Below are 27,910 nucleotides of genomic sequence, written 5' to 3' on the forward strand. Positions count from 1 at the left end.
ACTCAACAATAAGAAAACAAACAACTCAGTTTTTTAAATGAGCAAAAGATCTGCATAGACACCCCACCAGAGAAGATATACAGATGGTAAATAATCATATGAATAGATGCTCCACATCATATGTCATTAGGGAATTGTAAATTAAAACAAGGAGATACCACTACACACCTATTAGAATAGCTAAATTGCTAAACAGTGACAACTCCAAATGCTGATGAAGATGTGGAGCAACAGGAACTCTCATACATTCTTTGTGGGAATGCAAAATGGTACAGCCACTTCAGAAAACAGTTTAGCAGTTTCTTACAAAAGTAAACATACTCTTACCATATGATTCAGCAATTGCATTCCTTGGTATTTATCCAAATGGATCAAAAACTTATGTCCACACAAAACCTGCACAAGGATGTTCATAGCAGCTTTATTCATAACTGATAAAACTTGGAAACAAGAAAGATTTCCTTCAGTAAGTGAGCGGATAAACTGTGGTACATCCAGACAATAGAATACTCAGCAATAAAAAGAAATGAACTATTATGCTATGAAAATCCATGGAGAAATGAATGTTATATGCTTTTGCTAAGTGAAGAGGCCAGTCTGAAAAGGCTACAAACTCTGGTTCCAACTACATGACATTGTAGAACAGGCAAAACGACGGAGACATAAAAAGATCAGTGGTTGCTGGGGGTTATAGGGGTTGGAGTGTGGGAATGATGAATGGGTGGAGCATAGGGGATTTTTAGGGCGGTGAAACTGTTTAGTATGATGCTTGTAATGGTTGATGCACGTTATTATGTTTTCTAAAGCCATAGAATGTATTACACAGTTTATATTAACCTTAATATAAACTATGGACTTTAGCTAATAATACTTTATCAATATTGGCTCACTGATTGTAACCAAAGATACCACACTAATGCAAGATGTTAATAATAGGGTTTTTGTGTAGCCGGGCAGGGGGTTTGGAGGGGCCATGTGGGAAGTCTATACTTTCTGCTCCATTTTTTTCTGTAAACCTAAAACTACTCTTTAAAAATAAAGTCTATTAGGTTTTTTAAAGCTATTTTTCAGCAAAAAGACATCGGTTGGGAGTAAAAAGGGAAGTGGGAGCCGATATCTGGTGTTCATATAACAAAGAGCTCATATCCAGAATGTAAAAAGAACTTTCACTCATCAATAATAAATACACAACAAAAAGGGCTCTGAGCTAACTCCTGGAGTGTGGCAAGTCTCAGCAACCTTGTGGGTGATTTGAACTTTATCGACTGGCTCAGATTTCCTCAGGAGAAGGCAGGGGGTGAGAAAGAGGGGAATAAACACCCAAACGCCAGAATAAAGCTCTCCTCCCGCCCTGGCCGAACCTGGTGAAGGCAGTAAAGCCGGCGGAGTAGTAAGGTTGATCATAGAGAGGACCGCGCCTCCGGATTCCTAGGCGGGCACCGGAAGTGGCCTCGTGGCCCTGGGCGCCTTTTGCTCGGCCGTTTTGGGTTCCTGGTTGGCCCGGCGGGATGGTGGCTTAAGATTTTGCCTTAACTACCTGCCAGGGCTAGTCTCCAGGGAGCGCCAGTCATCCCCAGAGCTGCGGGTGAGCGGTCGGGGTTCTCCCTAGCCAAGCTGCAGAACGCCCCATCTCTGTTGTCCCACGGCCCAGAGGTGGGACGGGGAGGAGGTCTTTGCGGCTTGCGTGTCCTGTTCTCCCCCCAGCACGTGCACACAATGCTTGGTAACGAGCTCAGTGACGATTTGTCTCTCTACTGCTCGGTTTGGATTTGTCGCTGTTATTTTGATTTTATAGTATAGCATAAACCACTCAGATTTTGCATAATTCTCATTCTTTCATACACGATGGAGGCGGGGGGGGGTTGCGGTGGGAGAGGGAAATGCCTCAACTGAGGGTTAGGTGCTTAATCCTTTATTCCCTGAACGAACACTGTAACCAGTTTATGGAGCTGTAGTATATTACTCCTCTGTATAAGTAGTTTGATTCCTTTAAATGTCGTAAAAGTTTTACTGGAAAAATAACTATGACTCGGCTCGTGTATATTGTCATAGTAAGTTTACTAAAGTGTGGCAAGATCCATCTTCCCTTACCTTGCTAAGGATCAGGAAGCCTCCTTTTCCCTCTACAGGAGTTTCCCAAGACCCATCCTGCCCTGCTGAAGCAGTTCTATGAAGGGGTGGTAGATTATGAGTATACATGAAAGAAAGCCTTGGTAAATGAGCTATGGTGGTCGCCAGCCTTGGCTCATATGCTTTTTTTCTTCCTGTAATGTAGTTCTTATAAACTAAAAAGTCTTTAAAGTCTGAGAATGTGGCCTTATTTCCCACAATAGAAGTTCTAATGCTAATATTTATGTAGCACTTTTCTGTATATCAGCAGCCAAGTGCCCTTTCTCAGTAATTCTGATCTATTTTCACGGATCTCAGGAATATTATCCTCCTAATGTTCCACTACTCAGGAACATCACCTTGGCAGTGAGTCTTCATTATTAATGACATAGGTTCTTGACTGCTGTAGTTATTCTGCTGTTTTAAGTGTGTTCTCCTGCCACAGGAGTGCTCTGATCCTAAGGTTCTTCCTGATTCCTGGTATGTAAGACAAGTGAATCCTATCCTGAGCCATTGCACTCTAAGATGTCCACCAAGTTGAGAGAACATGCAGCCTTGACTCCTGTGGTGCACACTCGAGAGGAGCAGGAGGGACTGAGAATCGTGAAGGTAGAGGAAGAGGAGAACCATGCTTGGGAGCAGAAGCCTCGCCAAGTAGGGAATGTGCACCCTTATCAGGAACTTTTCCGCCAGTGCTTCAGGCAGTTCCGTTACCAGGCGGCCCCTGGACCCCGAGAGGCTCTGAGCCGGCTCCGGGAGCTCTGCCAAAAGTGGCTGCGGCCTGAGATGCACACCAAGGAGCAGATCCTGGAGCTGCTGGTGCTGGAGCAGTTCCTGACCATCCTGCCCGAGGAGCTGCAGGCCAGGGTATGGGAATATCATCCAGGGAGTGGAGAGGAAGTGGTGACTGTGCTGGAAAATCTGGAGACAGAACTTGGAGACAAAGGACAACAGGTGGGAAAAGGGTAATCTATTGTTCATTTATGAGAACCCCAGGGGTCTACCAGCAAAGAGAGTGGGCATGGGTAAGCAAAAGGATTTTATGACCATTATTTTCTGGACTGACACATTATCCTCTGTTTTCCCTCTAAAGCTCTGCTGCTTTTGTGAACTGATTAAGACACTGGTTTCTTCATCATTCTGCTTTCTGTACCCATAGGAAATTTTATGTTTAATCAAACTTTAAGGTTTAGTTAACTATTGCTGATTCTCTCATGAACCCAGCTCTTCTTGTATGTCCTTAGGTCCAAGCCAGTGCACATTACAAACAAGAAGTGCTGTGGAAGGAAGTAGGACCTGTAAGCCTCGCAAAGCAGTCACTTAACATCCAGCTGAAGTGTGATCCTTGGGAGCATTTTCCTCTGCAAGAGAATGGTAAGCTTTAAAATGTGAATCTTTTGTGATCTTTTGGAAGCACTGAGTATAGCGTCTGCTAGGAAGCAGTATTTCTGGTGAAAAAAGTGGTATCTAGAATAGCAGAATAAGTTTAACACCAGAAGTTTATTTACAAAGTGAGCATATCTAGAGTTGATTTAATTTTGCATTGGGATATGTGGTATTTTTTAATTGGGTTATGATAGTGGTTTACAATTCTAACTGTGAATCCAAATCATTATGGAACCGTTTTAACAATACAGGTACCCAGATCTACCATAGATTTACTATAGTGGGCCCTAGTACTATATGTTTTAATTAGCTACTATAGAACAATAGTGGTAGCTTATATTTTAAAAATCCAAGTAGTATAGAAAAATACAAAATGAAAATAAAAGTTCCATTCCGAAGAGTTAACCACTGTTAACATTCTCTAGTATATACTTCTAAAATTTTTCTTGTATGTTCAAGCCTCTCCCCACTTTTTAGGGAAAATTGTATCATGACGTATTGACTATATTTAAAAATTTGTTTATATTCTTGATGCTCTGGCATTTGGGGCCTTGATCATGGACAGACTGGCCTTCCCAGGGCTAGCTAATTCCTAGAGACAGCAAAGGACTCCCCTGCAAATGGGCCTTTCATATACAGTCCAACCAATCTGGAGCCCAGTCCCCCAACCATCTCCTTTATCAAACCTTCACACACCAAGCCAATATTCCCCCTGCCCTAAATCACTCCAGGGTCAGATACCAGAGAACTAGGGACCATCCCTATAGCCCAGAGTGTGCCAAAAGTATTCAAATTATCCATCCTAAGCTTACTCAGCATACCTACCCTGCCTTATCCATTCCCTCCTGGGGAAACTCCAATAAAGCCTCTAGGCCATGCTCTCCCCTCTTCCCCTTCTGCCTCCTGATCGATTGTGGTGCCTTCCCATGCAGCCCTGCATGGCAGACTACGTCTTCTGTTCCTTGGGATCTACGAGTGTAAAAAATTTCTTTCTTCGTATAGTCCTTTCCATGTCTGCATGTCTTACCATACCCACTTAAAACAAATCCTGGATACATTTTAACATACATATTATACACACCACTTTGCATTTTGCTTTTTTTTTTACCTAATGAGAATATTCAGTACATTATTCATTCATGCACCAAATATTTATTGAACATCAACTATGTGTCCAGCAGTATTCTAAGCATTGGGGATTTAGAGGTGAACAAGAAGGCCAAAGTCTCTGCCCTCATGCAACTTACATTCTAGTTAAATCAGTGGTTACCACAATCTTAGTTCCTTCATTCAGTTGCAGTCGATGTTTGTGGCCTAGAGAAAACATGCAGAAATAATGTTATTCTTATCAGTAGAGTTATTTTATTCTTTTTGATGTTTAGTTTTCTGTTGCATACATGTATAATAGTTAATAGTCTCCTACTGATGTGCATTTAGGCTGTTTCCAGTATTTTCGTTATTTTATTTATTTGGTCGCGCCATGTGGCTTCTGGGATCTTAGTTCCCCTACCAGGGATTGAACCTGCACCCTCAGCAGTGAAAGCATGGAGTCCTAACCACTGGACTGCCAGGGAATTCCCTCTTTTTGTTATTTTAAACACTGCGTCAGTGGATGTCTTTATGTAAAAGTCTTTTGGCTCTTGTATGAAAATATTGGAGGAAAAAAATTCCTTTAAATGCAGTGAGAGATTGGTAGCCACTGGAGTAAAGTAGAAAACTTATTATGTAGGCAACAAAGTTATAGTGATTACCTCTAGGGAAAGTAAAAGGGCACAGGGTGATGGAGAAAGATGAATTGGGATTTGGACTTTTTACTTTTATACCTTTTGTACTGTTGAAATTTTTACCATGAGTATCTATTCTTTTTATAGTAAAAATAAAGAGCGTGGTCTTTGAATTCAGATAAACCTGAGTTTCAGGCCAGGATTTATCACTTAATAGTCATGTGATCACAGACCAATTATTTAATTTCTGTGTTTCAGTTGCTATATCTATTACCCAGCTCATTGTGTTGCTGTGAGCATCACCAAATATTGGGTGATCACTTGGTGTTTTAGCTATCCCGTTTCCATGTAACAAACCACTCCAAAACTTAGTGGCTAAAAGGAACAACCATTATGTTATCTCTCACAGTTCTCTGGATTGACTGGGATAAACAGGATGGTTCTTCTACTGTACATGATATCAATTTAAGCTGTAGTTATCAGGGGGCTTGCCTGGACTGTGATGCTTGAGATACTTCACTCGCTTCTCATACTTTAGCAGGAGATGGCTAGAAAACTGGGCTTAGCAAGATTCTGAGATGCATGGGCCACAGGTTATCTCATTCTCTCAATCTTCATGTATCTCTTTAGTGGGGTAACTGGACTTCTTACATGGTAACTCAGGGATCTCAAAAGCATCCTTTTAAAGTCTTAATCCTTGAACTGACGTATCATCACTTTCACCATATTCTGTTGGATAAAACAAGTCACAGGCCAGCCTAGACCCTGTGTGGGAGGGGGGTGGACTACACAAGGGATGAATGCTAGAAGGTATGTTCATTGGGGACCCTTTGAAGACTCTTGGGAAATTTACATTTCTTTCCTGCCACTCTGAGTTTTTAGATCTGGGCTGGGGCCCAAACGTGTTTTATTTATTTATTTTTATTCTCTATGACTCATAGGTGCAGTGAGTATCAAAAACCATTAGGATGATAGTTCTTGCTTATTTAGCACAATCCTTGATATTAATAAGCATTCATAATGTTATCAATTATTATTACTAATCTTACTTCCAAACATTTATGTGGGACATGTGGCACTTAAATAGTCGACTTGCTCTTTCAGCAGGAGCTGAGACCAGGAATATGACTGGTGAATTTGCTCCAAAGAAGATTTCTGCAGAAATGAATTCATTGGGTGCTTTCCAGGATCCAAAGTGTGGAGAAACTTTTCAATATAGGGGTAAATCAGAACAGCAAAAGGTCAACCCCATGAGAGTAAAACGACACAAATGTAAGGAGTGTGGAAAGGCCTTTGCTCAGAGCTCAGGGCTTGTTCGACATTGGAGAATTCACACTGGAGAGAAACCTTATAAATGCAATCAATGTGGAAAAGCAGTCAGTTATAAATCAGCCCTTCTTTCACACCAGGAAATTCATAATAAAATAAAACGCTATCAGTGTAATGAATGTGGGAAAGCCTTCAGTCAAAACACAGGCCTGGTTCTTCATCAGAGGATCCATACTGGGAAAAGACCTTATGGATGTAAAGAGTGCGGTAAATCCTTTAGTCAAAGTTCACACCTTATTGGACATCTGAGAATCCATACTGGAGAGAAACCCTTCAAATGTAATGAGTGCGAGAGGGCCTTCACTCAGAGGTCAGGACTCATGGAACATCAGAGAAGTCACACTGGAGAGAAACCGTATATGTGTAAGGAATGTGGGAAAGCTTTCCGAGGGAGCACCAGCCTCACTCAGCACCTGAGGATCCACACTGGGGAGAAGCCCTATCAGTGTGAGGAATGTGGACGAGCCTTTATTCAGAGGTCAAGCCTTGTTCGTCATCAGAGGATCCACAGAGGGCAGAAGTCTGTTTCTGTATCCTAATTGTAAGAAGGCCTTTAATCATAAATCAGGCCTTACTGAACACTTTAGAAAGCTATGCTGAATACAGACCCACTGTGTAATAAATTCAAGAAATTAGGGATGTGGTGTCTCCATTGTTATTCTAAGTAGCCAAACTAGAAGAGATTCTGATACCATCCAACAGATTGAAAGAAGCTGGTAGCTTGTCAATGGAGCAGACCATTCACATTTTGGCCTGAGTCTGTTGTGGATGCTGCTATTTCTTTCTCCCATTCTTTTGGTCCTTCTCCTTTGTGGTCCTTCAGCACTTTTGCTCCTTGAAGTCACTACCATCACATACCCTGAATAGCCTGATGATTCAGTGGCTCTCAGATTTTGAACAGAAGATCACTGAGACTGTTAGTGTGCATACTATGCAAAGGAGAACTTAGCAGGATGAACAGGGAAAGTGATGCTGTTGTTAAAGTTATATAAATGAGGGGTAAGCTAGGTAAGTTACACTTAAAAGTGACTACTCAACGACACAGCTTGCTGTTTTGTTTGCCTTCTCTTCACCCTGTTGGTGAGGGAGGAAGTCCGACCCTAGGATTTGGAAGATGGCCAAACACATGACACCCGACACTGGACAGATGGGATCGACAGCAGTTAATTAGCCGCTTATACTCATAGCCTAGGGGAGGAGGGCCACTTGGGAGCAGAGTGAACAAATAGGAGCTTTGGGATACAGGCTTTGTAGCAATAAGATGGGGTGATGTCTGGTTTCCTTGGGAGGATGTGATTGACTTGTTTGAATAATTTCATGGGCAGGCAAGGAGGTGAAACCCAGTAGGTTGAGGAGTGTAGCTAGTCCAGCTGATGGGAACGAGCCAAGTGGGGTCACTTCCTGCTGGGTGGGAGGCATGTATAGCAAGAGCAGAGGAACCGATGGTTAGGCTTTTGGGTCCCTGTGAGGCTCAAAGATGTCAAGGCAGCACAGGAAGTTTTAGGCCTTGCTTCTCACTTTGTCAACTTAGAAAAAAGGCATAGTTTTTAGGAAAGAGTTATAATGTATATCTGTGCCCTCAAGAGTGCCGTTTATTCATATGTACTCTTTTTTTTTTCTTTTTCTTTTTGAATCTCAGTGATACACATTCCTCCTCCAGTTTATCTCTAGGAAAAAATCCCAGAAATACCTTTGACCATCCAGCATGCCAGTTGGACTTGATCCCGTATTGGTAGTGGGATTGAAGAGACATCAGGTAGCAGAGTCTATAATGCTTCTCCTACATCTTTCTGACTTTATTATGCTAAAAACCAGTAGAGATCTCAAGCTCAGCTCCCTCACTGTCCACTGTTATCGTCTGGATACCTATGTCCTCATTATGCTTTAGTTTATCTTTTCAACCTTTGGAATAGACAGTCTGAAAAGCATTGGTGTTGTCTTCTACTTTGAATGAAATATACTTTTCACTATTAGGAGGATTTGAGAAACTAGAAAGTTTATAAGGTAGAAAGTGTATAAAAGTGGGGTATTTCACTATATTCATATTTTTATAGGGACGGTATAAATAAATACCAACCCAGAAAACTCTGGAGGTGCTAATTGTTCATCCTTAGTGCCATCACTTACTTTGTTTTGCCTTGTTTCAAGGCTCAGGTAGGAAATACCTTAGAGGTTGACATCTACAGGTCAGAGGGAAATACCTATGACAAAAATAAAAGAGAAGTGGATAGAACATTAAATCTCCCTGAAGTGAGACACCTTGAAATTTAAAATGCAGACTTTCACAGAATACTTGTACATTTGAGGAATTTTCAACCAAGTGGATGAAATCTCCTGTGAAATGTGCTGATGAACTGAGCTTTTCTGGCAGTGGTAACTATGCCAGAGATGAAAACTGGCATCCTAAGGATCAGATACATTTGGCAGACATTTGTGTAGCTCATTCATTGTTTTTAGGAATTGAATTAGCTGTCAACTTAAAAACACTTAGAAATTTTATGCAGAAATGGGATTTCCATATTATTTTGAAAAAAAATAAGATCTGGCATCACTGGGCCAGACCTCTTACCTTCCAGTTCTTTCCATGCCCTGCACTCCAGCTTCATTATGTGTCTGAGCCCTAGAGACATTTGAATTTGCTTATCTGGAGAATGACTACTTCAGAGGAGGGTTTTATTTAATAGCAGAGTAAACTAAATAGAAACAAGGTGAAGTCATCCTTGACTTTTTGATAGGTTGTTTGCAAAAAATGGAAAACCATAAATTGAGAAATTTGAAAAGTAGGATACAGGTTTCCCCTGCTACCTGAAAGTGAAGCATTTCTATGAAACTTTTTGTAAGCCGCAATGACGTAAAGCAAAGAGGCAGTTACCTTAGGACACGTTTTGCTAACGAATGCACAAAATCGAGATAAAGCACAGATGCTCACAGACACAGTTCAAAGCTATAGTGGCTTAATGCTGAGATGCTGAGTGTAGTTCCCAGGGAAGGAGCTTGGTGGTGGCACTCTTGCTGCTTGATTTGCATGATACCTCTCTACAAGGCTGGCTGCAAAACAAATGTTGAACACTATTTTCGCTTTTCACCTTTTTTTGGCAAACAAAATCCTCTTCGGCTTTCTTTCAGTTAGTGAAAACAGGTACTAATGTAGGTCTTTATTTGTAAAGGCGAAGAGGCGTAAAGAAAATTTTCAAAAAGCAGGGGATGCTTGTATTTCTTGATTTAGTTTAAATAAAAATAATGAAAACGGGGCTTTCCTGGTGGCACGGTGGTTGCGAGTCCGCCTGCCGATGCAGGGGACACGGGTTCGTGCCCCGGTCCGGGAGGATCCCACATGCCGCGGAGCGGCTGGGCCCGTGAGACATGGCCGCTGAGCTTGCGCGCCCGGAGCCTGTGCTCCGCAGCGGGAGAGGCCGCGGCAGTGAGAGCCCCGCATACAGAAAAAAAAAAAAAAATTAAAAAAAAATAATGAAAACATACATAAGTGTCAATAATGTTACCTTTGTGGACTTGCTAACCTTAGAGTTAGGGATGTGTTTACAAAAGTAAATATAACAGGTCTCTCCACAGTGACTTGGCTAGTATACATTTCTGAAGATATGTGTTTAAAGAACGGTTATTGCCTACATATGTGTCATGCATTTTAAGGGTATTTAAAAAGGTAAATAAAACACGGATTCAATGGTGAATTTACAATTCAAGAAAGAAAATTTACAATACAAAACAAGGATAAATGAACACAAATCAAAAACAGTTCTGCCTGGGAGAATTGGGAAAGTATACAAAGAAGGTGGGCATTTGTGGGACTTTACGGATGAATAGGATTTTGGTTATTAGTCGAGATTCTAAGAGAAACAGAGTATATATTATTTTTTAAAAAAAGGAATTGGCTCAGATGATTGGGGGCTAAGTCCAAAATATGCAGGGCAGGCTGGCAGGTGAACTCAGGCAGGATTTCTGTGTTACAGTTTTAAGGCAAAATTCCCTCTTGGGGATATCAGTTTTGTCTCAAGGGCTTCAGCTGATTGGATGAAGCCCACCCATTATGGAGGGTAATATCCTTTGCTTCAAGTCAACAGATTGAAGATGTTTATCCCATCTACAAAATACCTTCACAGCAACATCTACACTAGTGCTAAAACAACTGGGCACCGTAGGCAAGCCAGGTTTACATATAAAATTTAACCATCACAGATATATAGAAAAAAGAAGAAGAAGCTGTTAACACCACACGTGTCACTGATATTGCACAGGGGTGTTATGTGCAATTCCTTTTAAAGGGTGCTGTGTAGAGTAGTAGGTTATATCAAGACTTGTTTCTCTGGGCTGTTTACATCAAAATTGTGTCTTATTTGCTTAAGTATGCCTTCCATGTTAGAGTCCATTTTAAAGAAATTCAAAGCACTTCGGAGGTAACAGTATACAGGAGCAAACCCAAGAATGGCATCAGGGAAATCTCAACCTGACTCGCCCAGTGCCCCTTAGAAAGCATAAAACTTGGTTGGTGAGTTAAACAGGTTGGAAAAACTTCCCTGAGTTCATTTCGTTATCCATCCACACATTTTATAATAAATCTGACCTGTCGATATAATTGACTTTGGTCCTTGGAACAGAGAAAGTGAGTGACATGTTTAAAGTGACCTAGTGCAAGGCTTTAAAATTTCTTGACTCCAAGTCTGGCGTCCTTTATGCTACTGTTTTCCGACGTACATTTCCTGGGTGCAGTGGTCGACTCACAAACACCGAGAGGGCGCCAGGCTGCTCTCTAGAAGAGTCTGGGTCTGCAGAAGCTGTTAAGGGCGGGGGAGCTCTGCAAGGCGGCCTGGAGAGGCCGGCGGCAGGGCGGCCCAGGTGCGGAGGGAGCGCCTGGTAACCACCAGTGGGGCGCCGGCGAGATCATAGAGATGCTCAGACCTTCCAAGTTCCTGTACAAACCCCGGAAGTACAGTCTCCGGGACCGAGATCCTAGGTGACTTGTCCAGCTGTATACTTGTGTGCACGTGTCGGGTCACACTCCAGCGCTTCTCCCTCTTTTCTCTAGAGCAGAGCCGGCCGTTTTCCGGCTTCGGGGTGAAGAACCGGGGTTCCTGAGTGGGTTGTAAAGAGAGGGCAGATGCTAGAGTCGAGTTTGGGGGGCGTGGGGGCGACGCCCCGCTCTCCGTGCGCAGCTGCGGCTGCCAGGTGCGCCCAAACACCCACGAGACCCCCATAGCGCATGCGGAGTGTGACTTCGTTGGCGCAGGGGAAGCAGGGTGGGCTGGATTTCCCTGGCGTTTGCTGCCATGCAAAGACATACCTGTCTCCGCAGCCTTGGCAACAGTTTGTCCCTGAAGTGTTAGGCTTGGTTTGTCACTATTTTATCTTATAAAGTTAACAAGCTTATGTAAATTCTTGGCCACCCAGGTAATTTTGTTGTTTACAATACGTTCCTATCCCCCAGAGCCCAGGAGAGCCTTCACCTTGACTCTGTACCCTAAGTCAAGTGAACTTTGTCTTGAGCCATCATAGCCCAAGATATCAAAAGTTTGGTGTAACCCTGACTTCTGTAGTTCATGTTACTAGGAGCAGGAGGGTTTGCACATAGTGAAAGTGGAAAAGAAGCACATGCTTGGGAGAGGCCTAGGTTGCCTGGGAAGGTGCATCCTCACCAGAAGTTCCGCCCCTAGCGTTTCAGGCAGTTCTGCTACCAGGAGGTCCCTGGACCTCACAAATTTTGAACTTTGTCATTACTGGCTGAAGCCAGAGATGCACACCAAGGAGCAGGTACTGGAACTTCTGGTGATGGAGTAGTTCCTGACCCTATTGGAACGGGAGAGCTTTGTACTTAGATACAGGAGAATCATCCAGCTAAGAGGCAGTAGTTGTGCAGGAGAGTCTGAAGACACAGCTTGGATATGCAGGCCAGCAAGTGGGAAAGGGGTAATCCAATATTATGTTATAAAAATGCTGAATCCTGAGCTTCCAAGTATGGGAAGGGATAGAAGCAAATCAAGATTTTATGTCCTTTCTTTACTGGGGCTAAAGCAGTGTCTTTCTGTTTTTCTTCTTCAAAGATCTGCTCTTGAGACTGTGATATTTGTCTGTCTCCTAACTCCACTGGAAATTTTCTTTTTAACTGAATGCTCAGGTTTTAGCTATTAGCAATGATTTCCAAACCAATTGGGCCTGTTTGTAAAGGAGCAGTAAGTGTAGTGGTCAGACTGCAAGAATTTATATCTAGAGTGTAACGCTTACTAGCTCTGTGATCTTAGGCAAGTTATTTAATCTCATCAGAATCCTTTACCTGTACAATCAGAAAATTTTTTTTATCCTTAGGTTCAAGCCCATGCACAAAAGCAGAAAGTACTCTGGAAGGAGGCAAGATCTTTAACCAGAGAAGTCATTGAATATCTAGCTCAAGAATAACCCTTGGGAGCCCACCCCTCTATAGCAAAGTGGTGAGTATAAAAAAGAGCCTTCTGGGGAGAAGTAGTTTCTCAAGTGGCAGTATGACATGCCTGTCTTTATGCTTTTCAAAAGGATAGCCAGGTCTGATCTGAGTAGGAATAAGGCAGAAAATTCATCATACATGTAATGATGCTTTGCCATCAGTTACACAGAACCGAGAACTTAGCTTTGGGGAGAACTTCTCAGCTACCATCTTAATTGGGGCTTGGCCTTCGGATGTTCCTGCTCTTTACACTGTTTATTTATTTTTATATTTATTATATTATTCCTTGAGTGACCTTTATACCACCATTTAAATTTTGGTCAAAGAAGCAAAGATGCAAGGACAATGCTTTCCATTTAACCTCCTATTTTCTATTAACTTTTGCAAAAATAACCTGTCAGGGTTAATGAGAAAAGGTATGCTGCTTTTACAAAAACTCAAATCAGAGAAAACATTTGAAAGATGAGGGGTATGCATATCATGAAACAACCACGTGAAAAAGATACACATTTCCCTCAGATTAATGTATGATACAATCTGAAAGGCACCTGTTTCCCTCAGAGTAACTTATTTATGGTCTACGGAACTTTAGTTTGCCATGCACAGTTTCTTGCTTGGGGAGACTTAATGAATACTCAGTTTCCTCTGAGGAATTAAGTGAATTGCACTAATAGTATCTCCTGTGACAAAGGGAAAACAAATTCTACCTGAACTTATTCCCATAGAAGCACTATGTTAAGTCAAAATGATGTAAAACACAAGCATTTAGGACCTGTAGAGTTTTTCTACTTGGTATATTAAATTTGTTATGTTTTAAATTCCTATCAAAATATAAATATGGCTGTATATCCTATTATTAATTTCATCTGTATGAAACATTCCCTAGTTGTCTTTTTTTTTTGGTTGTCCCAGGTCTTACTTGTGGCATGTGGGATCTTTAGTTGCAGTATGCAAACTCTTAGTCACAGCATGTGGGATCTAGTTCCCTGACCAGAGATAGAACCCGAGCCCCCTACATTGGGAGCACGGAGTCTTAGCCACTGGACCACCAGGGAAGTCCCTATTCTCTAGTCTTTTTCCCAGTATATTTAAGGCACAAAAAGTACGCTCCAAGTTAAAGTACAAAATAAATCCAGTCCTCTTTAGGCTGTCCTTCCAGAAGGAAAGATGGAAAACTGCATGATTGGGATATGGTGGGATATGTCTACTACTTATTGGTGGACAAGGAACAACTGAGTTTGAGGGACCTCCCAGCTTTTAGTGTAGGAAAGTAGGAGTGGGGATCCTTGGTGTCTCTGTGTCAGATGTGTCTTCAGCCCATAGACAGGGCCTGGAGTAGTGCAGCTAAAGGAATGGTACTCACTGGCCAAAAATGTCTCTTGGATTATTTTCTCAGGTCACATTGGAACCTGATATTTAAAAAGACATTTGATATTTAAAAACAAAGGAAATAAGATCAGATACATGAAAGCCAGAGATGGGGAAAGTGATATAAGTCTTCTGCATACTGGCCTCTTCTCCCAAGTTGATTGAGACATATTGAATAGTTGTATCAGTCATTCAGCCAGCTAATCCCCTGATGTGTGGAGTTCCGTGGTTGTGAGAATTCAATAGAGATTAAAATTACAAGAGATTTTAGTCTAATGACAGGGGAAAATACAATGTCCCTGCTTTATGTGATGTATTCAGTGGGTGTAGCTGTATCAAATAGTGAGAAGATGTAAGTTGAGGAAATTAATAATTTTATTCTTTAGTCTAACATTATAATATTAAAGAAAAGCAATAAAGCATACCATAAATATCAACCTGAGCTTTTTGGACCTTCCTCAACCGTAGAACCAAGAGCCTCCATAAATCTAATTATAGCAGCCCCTCCGTGTTAACCTAACCCCAGCACATGCTTCTAAAAGTATTAATCATACAGAGTATGTATTTATGAAGCCCTTCCTGTGTGTAATTAACTATACCAAGGACATATGCAGAGATAAGTAGAACATGAATTTATAATCTATTAAAGCAGAATAGGCTACATAAACAATAAGTAATTATATTATAAAGTCCAAATAATGTTAAAGCACATTAATTCTGACTGAAGGAGTCAGCAGGGTCTTCACAGAAAAGAAGACATTGGTGGTAGCTTTTAATAAGTACAACTTTGAAAAAAGGGAGAGAACTTGTTGACACCTTATTTGTAATTGTAATATACGAAGATGACATTCAAAACAAAGCAATGTGAGATTTCTTTACAAAAGAACACTTGGTGGCAACACATATATGTGTGTGGATATGTATACACACCTACATATACAAGCATACATTTCTTATACATTATTACAAATCTATTTGAAAAATAGTGCCAAAATAAAATATGATTAGGAAGGCACATTATGCCAATAAAATATATGAACAGGGACTTCCCTGGTGGTCCAGTGGTTGGGACTTCGCCTTCCAATGCAGGGGGTGCAGGTTTGATCCCTGGTCGGGGAGCTGGGATCCCACATGCCTCGTGGCCAAGGGGCCAAAGCGTGGAACAGAAGCAATGTTGTGATGGGTTCAATGGAGACTTTAAAAATGGTCCACATAAAAAAAAATTTTTTTTTAAATGAACAGAGTCTTTTATATTGAGGTACACTTCTATTTTTGTGAATTGTCTGAAATGATATTAGGAGATAGACACAATCCAACATTGAGACAAGATTGCATACCTTCCAGGAACATCCTGTATGGAAGAGGGAAAATGGTTTGGTTATTGAACTTACATCCCATTTGTCTAATGAAAACAGGTTGTCCTTGTTGTATGGTCTGTAATTTACTAAGAAACAAACAACACCACAAAAAGTTGACCTCACTGTCTACGTGGATAGGTCCTCTAATCAGTAATATATCCTTCAGGGGTCGTTCACCAGCACTTAATCAGAAAGGCCACACTCCAGAGGAAGTTAGCATTAAGCACAGCAATTAGCTCTATCTCCGATTAATAGCAGAGGTTTTACTAATTTACATACTGAATGTTAGAAGTGAGTTTTCATTGGTGGAATTTGTGATATTAAAGATATATAGTGACTAAAAGAATTTAGAGTCTCTTCCTTCTACCTTTGCATGAACATCTAGAGTCCTTCATGGCTCACCTTTTAGAATGGCACTTGAGGCTTGATTCGCAACCTTTTCTGATGTCAGAAGATTCTGTTTGCCTGATCCTGACTCTAAGATTAACTGCATCCTTAGCAACATTTCCTTCCAATGAACCTTTCACCCAAGATGTGAGAGGAGCAGCCACGCAGACAGAGAAACTGGGAATTCATCATGCTCCCAGAACAGGCTATATGACTTTTGTCCGTGCTTGCTGTCAATGTTTCACTCTTAAATTAAGGAAAATGTTTCTTATAAATATTAGGTTATAAGTATTAGAGTAAGCAATCATTTCATATAGCTCATTCTAACAAATAATGAGCAAGTGTCCAAATTTTATTTAACTCATTAATGGAGGAGCCAACAGAATGGTAGACTTGATTCCACGAGAATATACAAAATTGAAATTCATATAATTAGTGAGGGGAAAATGTTGCAATAAAATTGCTAAATTAGATAAAAAATTGGTTAGTATTCTCTTCTGGGCAGAGGAAAATTTTATATCTTTTCAGTTTTCTATAAGTTAACCTCTAACTTTATAGGACTGTAAAACATTTGAAATCTAATCAATTGTAGGTCAATGTAATATTCCCCGAGAGTCAAAATGTTCTAGCATATTTTTGCCTATTTCCAATTTTTGATAATTTTCCTGAACATTGCTAATAAATGTTTGTATGCATAGCAGATTTCAGTCTAAAACCAGAACTGATAGCTGGGGGAGAGGAGCCCAAAGCCCTCATGAATCTCGATTGCTAGCTTCTGATACTTCTCAAAATGAGCCTAATAATTATGAATGAGAAAATTAGCTATGTTCAGTACATTACAGTCATGTTCAGTCTTGAGACCCCTCCACGTTTTCAGAAGTTGGCACATGTAGATATTTAAAAATCACAAGTAACTAGGAGCAAGATTGATGTAACATGTTTTCTGTTTTGTTTTGGGGGTTTTTTTAGCCAGGCTACGTGGCTTGTGAGATCTTAGTTCCCCAACCAGGGATCGAACCCAGGCCCACAGCAGTGAAAGCATGAAGTCCTAACCACTGGACAGCCAGGGAACTCCCAAGATTGATGTAACATGTTTAGAAGATTTGCCTTTTCCTTGGGTTTAGTCTGGGAAAACTCTTTATGTAACCATAGCGAGCGAAGCAACAACTTCAGGGTAAGAGTGGACGCAGGGCACTCCCTGAAGAGGATAAAGATCTGAGCAGATCTTTGATAGCCTTTCTAGACTGTGCCCTGCTGGTCATCTCCCCCATCCTGGTGGCCTCTGGCCAACTGCTGTTTGCCAGCCTCCTAGTTCAGTTCACAAGCCTCCTTTCCATTTCTAGCCCCAGGATGGTTTCCCCAACTCCTGAACCTTTCCCAACCTGAGAAGAAGGAATTCTTAACTTGCTCCCTTTCTCCGGGGCCCATCCTGCCTTCCACATCTCCCGTGAAGACTCTAACCACTGGGCCTCAGTGAATCTCCATACTTGAACTCCTTCTACATTTAAATCCAGGACCACATAATATATTTCCATATTAACATTCTGTTGTTCATCAGTGTCAGGTGTTCTAGGTCTGTGCCCTAATTATATAATAGGCCTCTGGATTATAAAGATTATGTAATTTTTTTGGTATATGGTTCAGGCCCAAGGAGGACATTAATTTGCCCATTTTATATCTTCTGCAGAACAACTGACCCCTTGTGGGCAGGCTCAGTAAAAGTGTGTACTTTATACATAAACACAGTAAATGGGATGGATATATTAGTCATTTCTCCTTAGACTCTTAAGACTCAGAGTTTTTCACAAATGATAAAGCTATCCATAGTGTGTACTCTGTCAAAAACTCTGCTCGTGGTTTTCCCTTGTGTGATCTCATTTAATCCTCTTGATGCCCAGTGCTCTTAGTTTTCTTACTGTCCCCTAATTGGAAACAGATTTAGAGAAGCTAAGTGACTTGCTCAAGGGGCACTGCAGCACAGGAACCTGAATTCAGTGACCCCAAATTATAAGCTCTTAACCACTGTCCTATACTATCTGATCTCACTTATTGGATTTTTGATATAATTCCTACTAAGTATAATTTGACAGATGTTTAGCCACTTTGGACGAGGAAGGGAAGAAATGTGAGGGATGTTTACAAGGCAGGGCTGGTTTTGCTCTGGACTCTGCTCTGTCATTCAGCTCTCTACATCCCCAAGGTGCCAGCCCTTCTGTGAACTGAAGGTCCTGGGTGTGGGGTTCAGAGGCTTCAGTTCCTACACATGTGAGCAGTGGTCAACTCTCCAGTTTCCTCAGGAAGCCGTGGTTGCTTTGTGGTATTGTCCTTGGTATTTGCCTTGAAATGTAGCATCTTCAATGTGGCTTTCTAAGATCTGACCATTAAGCTCATTCCAGGTGCTTTCAAAATAGCTTGCTTTCACCTTTTCTACTCAGTAATAATCCCTTCAGTATCACAACACTGGTGACCTTTCTCCTCTTTCTAGGTGAAGGGATTTTGAATTTTCTCTAAGGTATCAAGAATTGAGAGAGAGGGACTTCCCTGGTGGCGCAGTTGTTAAGAATCCGCCTGCCAATGCAGGGGACACAGGTTCGATCCCTGGTCCGGGAAGATCCCACATGCTGTGGAGCATCTAAGCCCGTGCGCCACACCTACTGAAGCCCACACGCCTAGAGCCGGTGCTCTGCAACAGGAAAAGCCACTGCAACGAGAAGCCCATGCACTGCAATGAAGACCCAACGCAAACAAAACCAAAACAAAAAAAAATAAATAAAAAAGAAAAATTGAGAGAGGAAAAAGAATTGAGAGAGAGCTAGATTGTTTTAAGATATGCACGTCCTGCACTGTGAAGGATGGGGAATATCTGCCTCAGCACAAGAGAAACTCCAAAGTGAGCAACATTGTTTCTGTAGGGCCAGTGTTCTGAGAGTCTTGCTTTCCTGTGGTAATAGCCATGAGGAATCTGTTCCCAATACACCACGGTCTCTGCACAGTGGGACAAGGACAACTTTACAGCTCTGGCGGGTTTTTCAAAATTCCAGCACCCCACTTCATATGTTGATTCTCCTTTTTGTGTCTGCCACTCCCTTTATTATTCCCAACCCTGTGTTGCTGACTGACTAAAGCAGCAACTCACTGAGGAACCTCCCTCAGAGTAGTGAGCTCACCTACTTTGATCGCCCCCTCTTCCAACTCTTCCACAGTAGAACCTCTTCCATCATTTAATCCTTTTCTTCTCTTAGGGTCATGCATTCTCGCAAATTTCCACTGCCTTCTGGCCCAAGCTCTTTGCCTTAACAGCTCCCACTTTTCGACCATCACTGTTTTCTGTGTTTCTTCCTGGTTTCAGTATATTCACGAGATCCTAAAGGCTAGCTATCGTGTTCCTTCCTGAGGAGAGGGTTCTAGGAGCAGAGGAGATGAAAGAACCCAGGAGAAGGGCAGAGGGGAGACAAACAGGTAGCGATGCTGACCGCCAACGGCCTACTTCCCGGGAACGCTCTTTATGGAAGAGAGCAATCATTTTTCTTCTCTGTTGTCATCTAGCACTCCTCCCCTACATTTTCAGTTAAGGGATTCTATCGGGTTGGCAAGAGGCGGGTGTTCGAAACTTTTATTTTTAATTTCAGAGATCCAGGAACTGGGTTTAACTGTCAAAGCACAGTTACTGCTTTCACCGCCTTTAGTCCCGAACCGCTCGAACTGAACACGCAGCGTACCCGACCGCAGGGTAACTCGGAGACGCTGCGCACGTGGGCGGAGGCGGGTCGCGGGCGCGCGCTCGGGGGCGTGACCTCCGGGAGACGCCGGAAGCCGTTGCGCCGGAGCGTCCGGTTCCGGGAGCCGAACTTCTGCGTCCCTGTCAGGTGAGTGTATGGGGGCGTCCCTCCCCCTCGATATCGGATTCGTCCTTGTGAAGCCCCGGACGCGTTGAGCCGCGTGGGGCAGCCAACACCGGCCCTGGTTCCGGCTGGAGGACACCCTGTGCCCGGGGAGGTTCGGGGCTGCGCGGCTGGGAGCAGACGTCTGTCTGGGAGGCTCCGGAAAGGCCGGCCCCAAGGCCCCCAAGACAGGACCCTGTCCCGGGACTGAGGACCCCCTTCTTGGGAACCGTAATTCTGAAGCTCTGACTAAACCAAGGCCGCCAGCACTGTGTGAAGCGAAGTGGGATTTCGCTCTCAGTTTTGCCAGATTAACACGAAAACATCAATAATTTTCTGGCTGTGACTAGTAACTTTTCCTCTCCCACAGGTTGGGTCATATGTATTCAAGTATGGAAAAACGGTGCCAAGTGATAACTTGAAAATTTGCTTTAGGTTAGGGGCCACATACATGTATTTAATGCCGGATTTGGAGGAACCTTCCTCCGTTAAGTGCAAGTCTTCATTCCACACACCCCCCCCAGCAATTATATATTTTTACTTATCAGCCTTCATTTCACACACACACACCAGCAATTATATATTTTTACTTATCTCCGTAACATACTCTACACTTTTCATATTTGTTGTATTTATTGATTGCTCCTACTAGAATGAACACTCCATGATGGCAGGGATCTTTGTACGCTAATGCGTCTCAAACACCTAGAACAGTTTCTGTACAAGGTAGGCCTCTAAAAAATATTTGTGGATTCAGTGAATTAATAAAATTAGTTACCCGGGTTACAGGTCTTCTTTCTTGTGTGCGCTCTTCGAAGTATATGCCGTGTATCCCTTTATCACTTAATTCTTATTCCCCAGGGTGCCCTCAGAAGCCTCCAGTTGAAACTCCAGCAGAAGCCAGGAATGATGGCCGTGGACACAAGAAAGTCTGCTGGCCAGCTGTTCCAATCCCCATGCGGTCAGCAGGGGCCTGTGATGGTGAAAGTGAAGTTGGAGGAAGACCACCTCAGGAATCAGGGTCTCAGCCTTCCAGAGAACCAGCCTCCTGCCTGGGAGATCTTCAGGCAGCAGTTTAGACACTTCTGCTACCAGGATTCCCCTGGTCCCCAAGAAGCACTGAGCCGGCTCCGGGAGCTCTGCCATCAGTGGCTTAGGCCAGAGACACATACCAAGGAGCAGATCCTGGAGCTGCTGGTGCTGGAGCAGTTCCTCTCCATCCTGCCCCAGGAGCTCCAGGCCCAGCTGCAGGAACATCATCCAGAGAGTGGGGAAGAGGTGGTGACCATGCTGGAGAATCTGGAAAGAAAGAGAAATGTACACGTAGGAAGAGACTAATATGATGTGGTTGCGGGGAACTGGGAGCAAAACTTTCTCAAGTGTGAAGGCTCTGAGAGAACAGTGGGAAACCTAGCATTCAGCAGGGAACTGAGCTTCTTGCTAAGCCAGTCAGGAGGGGAAGAAGGGGAAGGGTGGGAAACAGCAGATTCGGGGATGGTGAGTAAAGATACTGAAGGCATCGTGCTCCTTTACTGGTCATTCATCGTCCACAGCAGCAAAGACGTAGGTGGTATCACACATGAAAACTAAGTTCAGAGAGGTTGTGTAACTTAGCTAAGGACACATAGCCAATAAATGAAGTGACGGAAACAATATTTGATCAAACTTTACTTTGCTTACCTTTCTGGCTGCCTCTCAGCGCCCTAGGGCCTGGTTTCTAGCTTCTTCCTCCTAGTCTTTCTCGGGGGATGTTTCTTGGGGACTCCTCCCTGAGGTTTGGTCCCTGTTAAATTCATGATATCCTTACAGGCCTAATGAGTGCTGCTTGTCTCTAGCTTTCAGCCTGTGCTCTGGAACAGAAGATCCTTTTGCAGACAGTGACACTTAAGACACTAGATGAAGAATCTTCATGTACCAGAGTTCAACCTCCAGCAGTCCAGTTCAAGGGCAAAGGACCTGAGCCCCACGCATCAGAGGAAGGAGGTGAGGCAAGAATTTCTCTAGGGAATTTGGACTGAAATGAACTCCCCTTTGGTTTTTTTGTGGAGTGTGACTTGTTAATTCCTTGTGATGAGAGTTGTTAAAGAGTGACAGAGCTGACATTTTAGGTAATAATAATTAACAGGTGATAAGTCATCTCAGAACAACCTCAGCAGTGTGTCGGTTTTAAACATCCACAGTTGAATTTTCTGCAGATTGTCTATAGCAAATGTTACTTTCAAGTATTTTGATGCGTACATAAATAGACCCTGATAGGATATTAACATTGTAAAACTACATTGACTTTTTTGAAAGTTACCTCTTATTATTACCAGAGAAGTATATGTGCATTGTAGAAAGTTAGAAAATACAGAGTTGCAAAATAAGAAAGCAAAGCATGATATTCTTATCACCCAGAGATTACGACTGATGACTTTTTATTTTATATCTGTATATCTTTTATGTGCACATGTGTGTATACACACATACACACATTCCTTTCACCAAAAACGGATCATTTCTATGTGCTATTTTATAATCTATTTTGCTCAGTTAATAATCTTCCCTTTTCCCTGTCAGTACATCTTAATGTTATCTAAACTCAATCCAAATTCAAACTGGTCCATTTTTTTCCAAAATGTCTTTAAAGCTGATTTGTGCAAACCAGGATAGAAGCCAGGGCCACATAACACATCTGGTTGTTATGCCTTTTAATTCTTTTTTACTTTAGAACAATTTCACTGTCCCATTTTCCCTCTCACAGCCCAGACTTTTTGATGAGCCCAGGCCAGTCTCCTACCCTCTGTATTTTTCTGGTTGCTTCCTCATTGTATCATTTATTTTGCTGCCCCTGTACCCTGGATTTCCATAAACTGGAAAAAAGATTGAAAGACTCAAGTTAAACATTTTTGGCTAGAATTAATATTAGGTAAGTAGACATGAATACCTGGGTGACCCACTATAAAATCCCTGGCTGGCTTAGGATGATGACAGGATGATCCCTCCATTGAACAGCTAATTTTTCCCCTTGTAATGGTGTGGTGTCACTTTGGCAGTTTGTGAATGGCCAGTTTCCTATCAACAAAATACAAAATTTGAGAATTCTTGTGTGGGTCAACCATTTTATTAAGGGTTACAGAATGATTTTATAATTCTTTCATTCCTTCTACATTATTAACTGGCATTCTTCTTTATAGTAAAGAAATGGTCAAATCATCTATTTGTTGATTAGATTGACTTGACTTCATATTAGACAGTCAAGATTGACGCTTAGTTTTCCCCCTTTATTTACCAATTTTCATATTCAAGGAATGGTTTAATAGGTACCTCAAATGGCAACGTGAGATTTTAGGACTTTCTCTGTGTTAGTATCATTATGGACTTAGTAATTTTCATTGAGTCAGTGTGTTTCAGTCTACCAGTTATTACTCTTTTTAATGCTCAGACTGACACATCTTTGCCTTGTATGGATGTCTCACATCTTGCCCCTGTCTCTTTTTGCCATGACCCTATGAATTTTGAATCCTTGCTTTCTGAACAAAATTAATTGTTCCAGGCTCACCTTGTACTTTCCCTAGACCCAGATTTGGTATCAACCCTTTCTGAACGAGCCTTGATTCTTCTTAATGGAGAATGCTACTGAGGTATAAAATCTGGGTGCTAGGGGAGTTCTTTACCACTAGGGTAACAATACTTCTAGCACATTTTATGGGTAGAGCTAGAAGTACATTTTTTTTTCTAAAAAATATGAGTTCACAATGGTGTATTCAATTTTGTTCTACCACTACAATGTTCCATTATTTTTCTATATTGTATTTTGTTTCTGCATTTATTTTTGTTAATTCCTTCCTAATGTTCTCACTTGTTTTTTAAATTTATTTATTTTACATTGTAGTAATTTGTATCAGAGGTGTTCCCAGGAAGCATAAGGAAGGGGAATGAGACACAGAAGGGAGAAAAGCCAGTAAAGTGTTCCTAAATGAGCAAGTTATCTTGGTTAATTAGTTGTCCTTTTTATTTTTTAACTTTTGAGCTGGATTGATCTATATATCTGTTACTAATATAAATATTTGATGCTACAGATATTTCATTGAACACAGGTTTTGATGAATCCCAAATGTTTTGAAATGTAGTGTTTTTATTGTTTTCTAGAAAATCGGAAATGTATGCTTTTATTTTGCCTTTGAACCAATAATTGGAAATTTTAAAATTTTCAGATGGAAGGGCTTATTTTCTGATTTTGTTATTAATTTTAGACTTACTCTATTGTAATCAGAGAATGTTTGTGTTGTTTTTACACCTTTGGGACTTTATTATGGTTTTCCTATGACCCAAAAAATAGTTTTCATTAAAGGTCACTGCACATCTGAAAAGATGTTCTATTTTCAGGATACAGAGCTTGATATACATATTTATCCATAAGATTTAATTTTGTTGATTTCATTTTGTAAATCTTCCATATCTTTATTTTTTTGCCCATTTGGTGTTTTTTTAGACAGAGAAAGGATGATTAAAGTCTGTTATTTGTTTTGTCTCTTTATGTCATCTATAATTTCTGCTCTAGGAAAGTTGCTCCTCTGTTGTTTTCTGCATAATTAGACATATCTGTTCCATTGTCACTGTAAATTGTATATTTAGCATTATAAAGTTCTCTTCTTTGTCTAATTTCATGCTTTTGGCCTGAATCTCTCCTTTTTTCTGAAACTGAGATCATGATGCCTTCTTTCTTTTATTTGCATTTGCTTAATTTTCTCTTGTTCATCCTTTATTCATAACTTTTCTCTATCATTTTATTTTAGATGTGTTTCTTGTATATATAATAGAGTTGGGTTTTGCTCTGTGACCAAATCTATTTTTTTTCTTTTTTTTTTTTTCTGGCCACACTTTGCTGCTTGCAGGATCTTAGTTCGCCAACCAGGGATCAAACCCGGGTAGTGAAAGCGCCAAGTCCTAGCCACTGAACTACCAGGGAATTCCCTAATTTTTTTCTTTTAATAGTTAAGTTAAGCCATTTGCGTTTATTGATAATAAGTATAAACATATATACACACATATGCATAAATACTTATCTGTGTGTGTTCATGTATGTATGGATATACATATACATGCATATGATTTTAAGTGTGTGGTTTGTTTTCCCTCCTCTTTTTTAAATTGTAGTAGTTCTTATAGTTAGGAAGCTTTGTATTTTTGTAGTAGTGGTACATTAGTTATCAATTGCTGCTTAATGAATTACCACAAACCTAGCATTTAAACAACACACGTTTATTGTCTCATAGTTTCTATGGGTCAAGAGTCTGGGTATGGCTTACCTGGGCCCTCCACTTCTGAGTCTCTCTCAAGGTTGCAGTCAAAATACCAAAGATGGGATCTCATCTGAGTTGTGACTGAAGGATCCACTTCCACCCTCACATGGATGGTGGCAGGACTCAGTTCTCTGTCAGTCACACAGACACAGGGCCTCATTTCCTTGCTGGCTACTGGCCATAACCCACCTTCAGTTCCTTGCCACATGGGCTTCTTCATATGGTGGCTTTCTTCATCAAAGCCAGCAAACCAGCAAGGGAGAGTGTCAATAGAGAAAATCTCATAGTAGGTGGAACTTACAATCTTAGGTAATCACAGAAGTGACATCCTATCAATTTTACCATACTCTATTGGTAACTTGGCCATGCTTTATTCTTTCTCACTCCCACACCTGTATTACTCCCATACCTTCTACTTGGCTGACCTGTTTCTCTGAACCCCTGACACTAAATAAAGAAAAGATATAAAATCCTCTGTTAAATCTAAAATAAAGATTAACCCTCCTACCTGCCTGTTTCTTAATTTTGAGTTGCCTTTTCTCCTCAAATTATATGATGTGTTGTTTCAGATAGTGGTGTGAGGACTGAGAACCTGACATTAGAAATGAAGCAGGAACCTTATGAAGAAATATTATGGTGTAGGGAGGGGTCTGATGGACATCATGAAACTGTGTGTCAGCATGCCACATACAGAGGAGACAGTGAGCCTAGTGGAAGTTTGGAGTTGCAGGATGGGGATGCCACCGGTGAAAAATCATATGAATGTGATGAATGTAGGAAAACCTTCACTTGGATGAGAGGCCTTCAGCTGCATAGGAGGATCCACATTGGGAAGAAACCATATTCCAGTACAGAATATGGAAAGGCCTTCATCAGACGTGTAGAACTTACCCAGCATCAGGGACTTCAAAGCAAGGGAAGACCTTATCAGTGTAAAGAGTGTGGCAAAGGCTTCAGTCAGAAAGCAGGCCTCTCCCAACATCTCAAAATCCACACTGGAGAAAAGCCCCATCAATGTAATAAATGTGGCAAATTTTTTAGTCAGAGATCAGTTCTTACAAAGCATCAAAGCCTCCACACTGGAAAGAAACCTTTTGAATGTATATACTGTGGGAAAACCTTCTGCCACAGTGCAGACCTCACTGAACATAGGCAATTCCACAACAAAGAGAAGCCTTATGAATGTAATGAATGTGGGAAAACCTTCAGGCAGCGTTCAAATCTTACTGAGCATCAGCGAATTCACAGTAAAGAAAAACTCTATGAATGTAAAGTATGTGGAAAAGCCTTCGCTCAGTATGCAGGACTTAACCAACACCGGAGAATCCACACTGGAGAGAAACCTTTTGAATGTCCTGTATGTGGACGAGCCTTTAGCCGGAGCTCAGAACTTATAATACATCACAGAATTCACTCAGGGGAAAAACCCTATGAATGTGCCGAGTGTGGAAAAACCTTTAGAGTGAACTCAACCCTGGTCATACATCAGAGAATTCACACTGGGGAGAAGCCCTATAAATGTGATGAGTGTGGTGAAGCCTTCAGTCAACACTCAGGCCTCAACAAACACAAGTTAGGAGGGAAGCACGGAAACCCTCCTAAACCAAGAAAATATACGTGTGATATATGTGGGAAGACCTTCACGCAGTTAACTGGCCTAAGAAACCACAAAAGAATCCACACTGGGGATAAGACCTACCAATGTCCTGAGTGTGGCAAGGCCTTCACAAGGGGAGAGCATCTTATTGAACATCAGGGGATTCACAACAAGGAGAAGCCTTATCAATGTAAAGAGTGTGGCAAAGCCTTCAGTCAGAAGACAGGTCTTAGTCATCATCTCAAAATCCACACAGTAGAGAAACCTTTCAAATGTTGTGAATGTGGGCGAGCCTTCAGCTGTAAGTCAAATCTCAATAAACATAATAGAGTCCACTCTGAGGAAAAATCCTATACATGTAAGTAGTGTGGAAAGGCATACAAGCAGAGAGCAATGCTGATCCAACATCAGAGAGGCCACATCCTACTAAGCCCCAGCAGTGGTGAATGAGGTGAAGCCTGCAGTAGAAGCTCAGTTCTGATTAAGCACCAGAGAATCCACTAAAATGACTCCTTGCCAAGGTGTTTGGTGACAACTTCAAGTAGAATTCAGAATTTTTTTTAATTGAGATAAAATGTTTCTTGAACTTCCTTATTTAAAGAATGTCAGAGATAACACATTGAAAAGTTGTTTAAAGGTCATAAATGCTGGAAAAGTTGAGATTTTGGAAAAATAAACATCAACAAGAAATTTACCTGTGATTACCTTTGTTAAATGCAGTGTCATTTAATACAATGAAAAGGTACACAAGGGCAGCTGTAAAAAATATATTTTTATACTGAAGTCATGAATATGTTTTGCTTTTTCAAATCATTCTGATTTCTAACTAGTCTTAGCCTAGTCTAATGTTGAAATTTCTTCTTTTAGTACCAGTTGAGGTCACAGGACTATCTGAGAGCTTAGAATGTGTGAGATGAGTTGTCTCTGTTTCCCTCCCACCTTGGCTACCTAACCAAGCCTCTTGACCATATGTGGATGGCCTGCACACCCTTCCTGATCCCCACCCCCAGAACTAGCATTTCCTGGTGAAAAAGGACATGTTATATTCTAAGTGAT

At 41.5% G+C, this 27,910-nt stretch overlaps 1 protein-coding gene across 4 annotated transcripts; it reads left to right on the forward strand.

Annotated features, from left to right (window-relative positions):
* The first annotated feature begins 466 nt into the window (after positions 1 to 466).
* Positions 467 to 27,555, forward strand: LOC111168418 (uncharacterized). Of its 4 annotated transcripts, XM_089918474.1 has the most exons (5): positions 467 to 1,585; positions 2,555 to 3,063; positions 3,354 to 3,483; positions 6,324 to 7,068; positions 26,179 to 27,555. In XM_089918474.1, the coding sequence occupies exons 2-5, from the start codon at positions 2,635 to 2,637 to the stop codon at positions 27,218 to 27,220; spliced, it is 2,346 nt and encodes a 781-aa protein (XP_089774600.1). In that variant the 5' UTR covers positions 467 to 1,585; positions 2,555 to 2,634; the 3' UTR covers positions 27,221 to 27,555. The 4 variants fall into 4 exon arrangements, with proteins under 4 accessions (XP_089774600.1, XP_030616077.2, XP_089774599.1 ...); XM_030760217.2 differs by lacking the exons at positions 467 to 1,585; positions 2,555 to 3,063; positions 3,354 to 3,483; positions 6,324 to 7,068 and adding exons at positions 19,721 to 19,957; positions 20,834 to 21,295; positions 21,808 to 21,955 and having other exon boundaries at positions 25,827 to 27,555; XM_089918473.1 differs by lacking the exons at positions 467 to 1,585; positions 2,555 to 3,063; positions 3,354 to 3,483; positions 6,324 to 7,068 and adding exons at positions 19,721 to 19,957; positions 20,834 to 21,289; positions 21,808 to 21,955 and having other exon boundaries at positions 25,827 to 27,555.
* The last annotated feature ends 355 nt before the right edge of the window (positions 27,556 to 27,910 follow it).

The sequence above is a fragment of the Delphinapterus leucas genome, chromosome 10 (assembly GCF_059928025.1).
Source record: "Delphinapterus leucas isolate spDelLeu-1000000601 "Yukka" chromosome 10, BTC_Dleu_Yukka2, whole genome shotgun sequence".
Classification (NCBI taxonomy): Eukaryota; Metazoa; Chordata; class Mammalia; order Artiodactyla; family Monodontidae; genus Delphinapterus; species Delphinapterus leucas.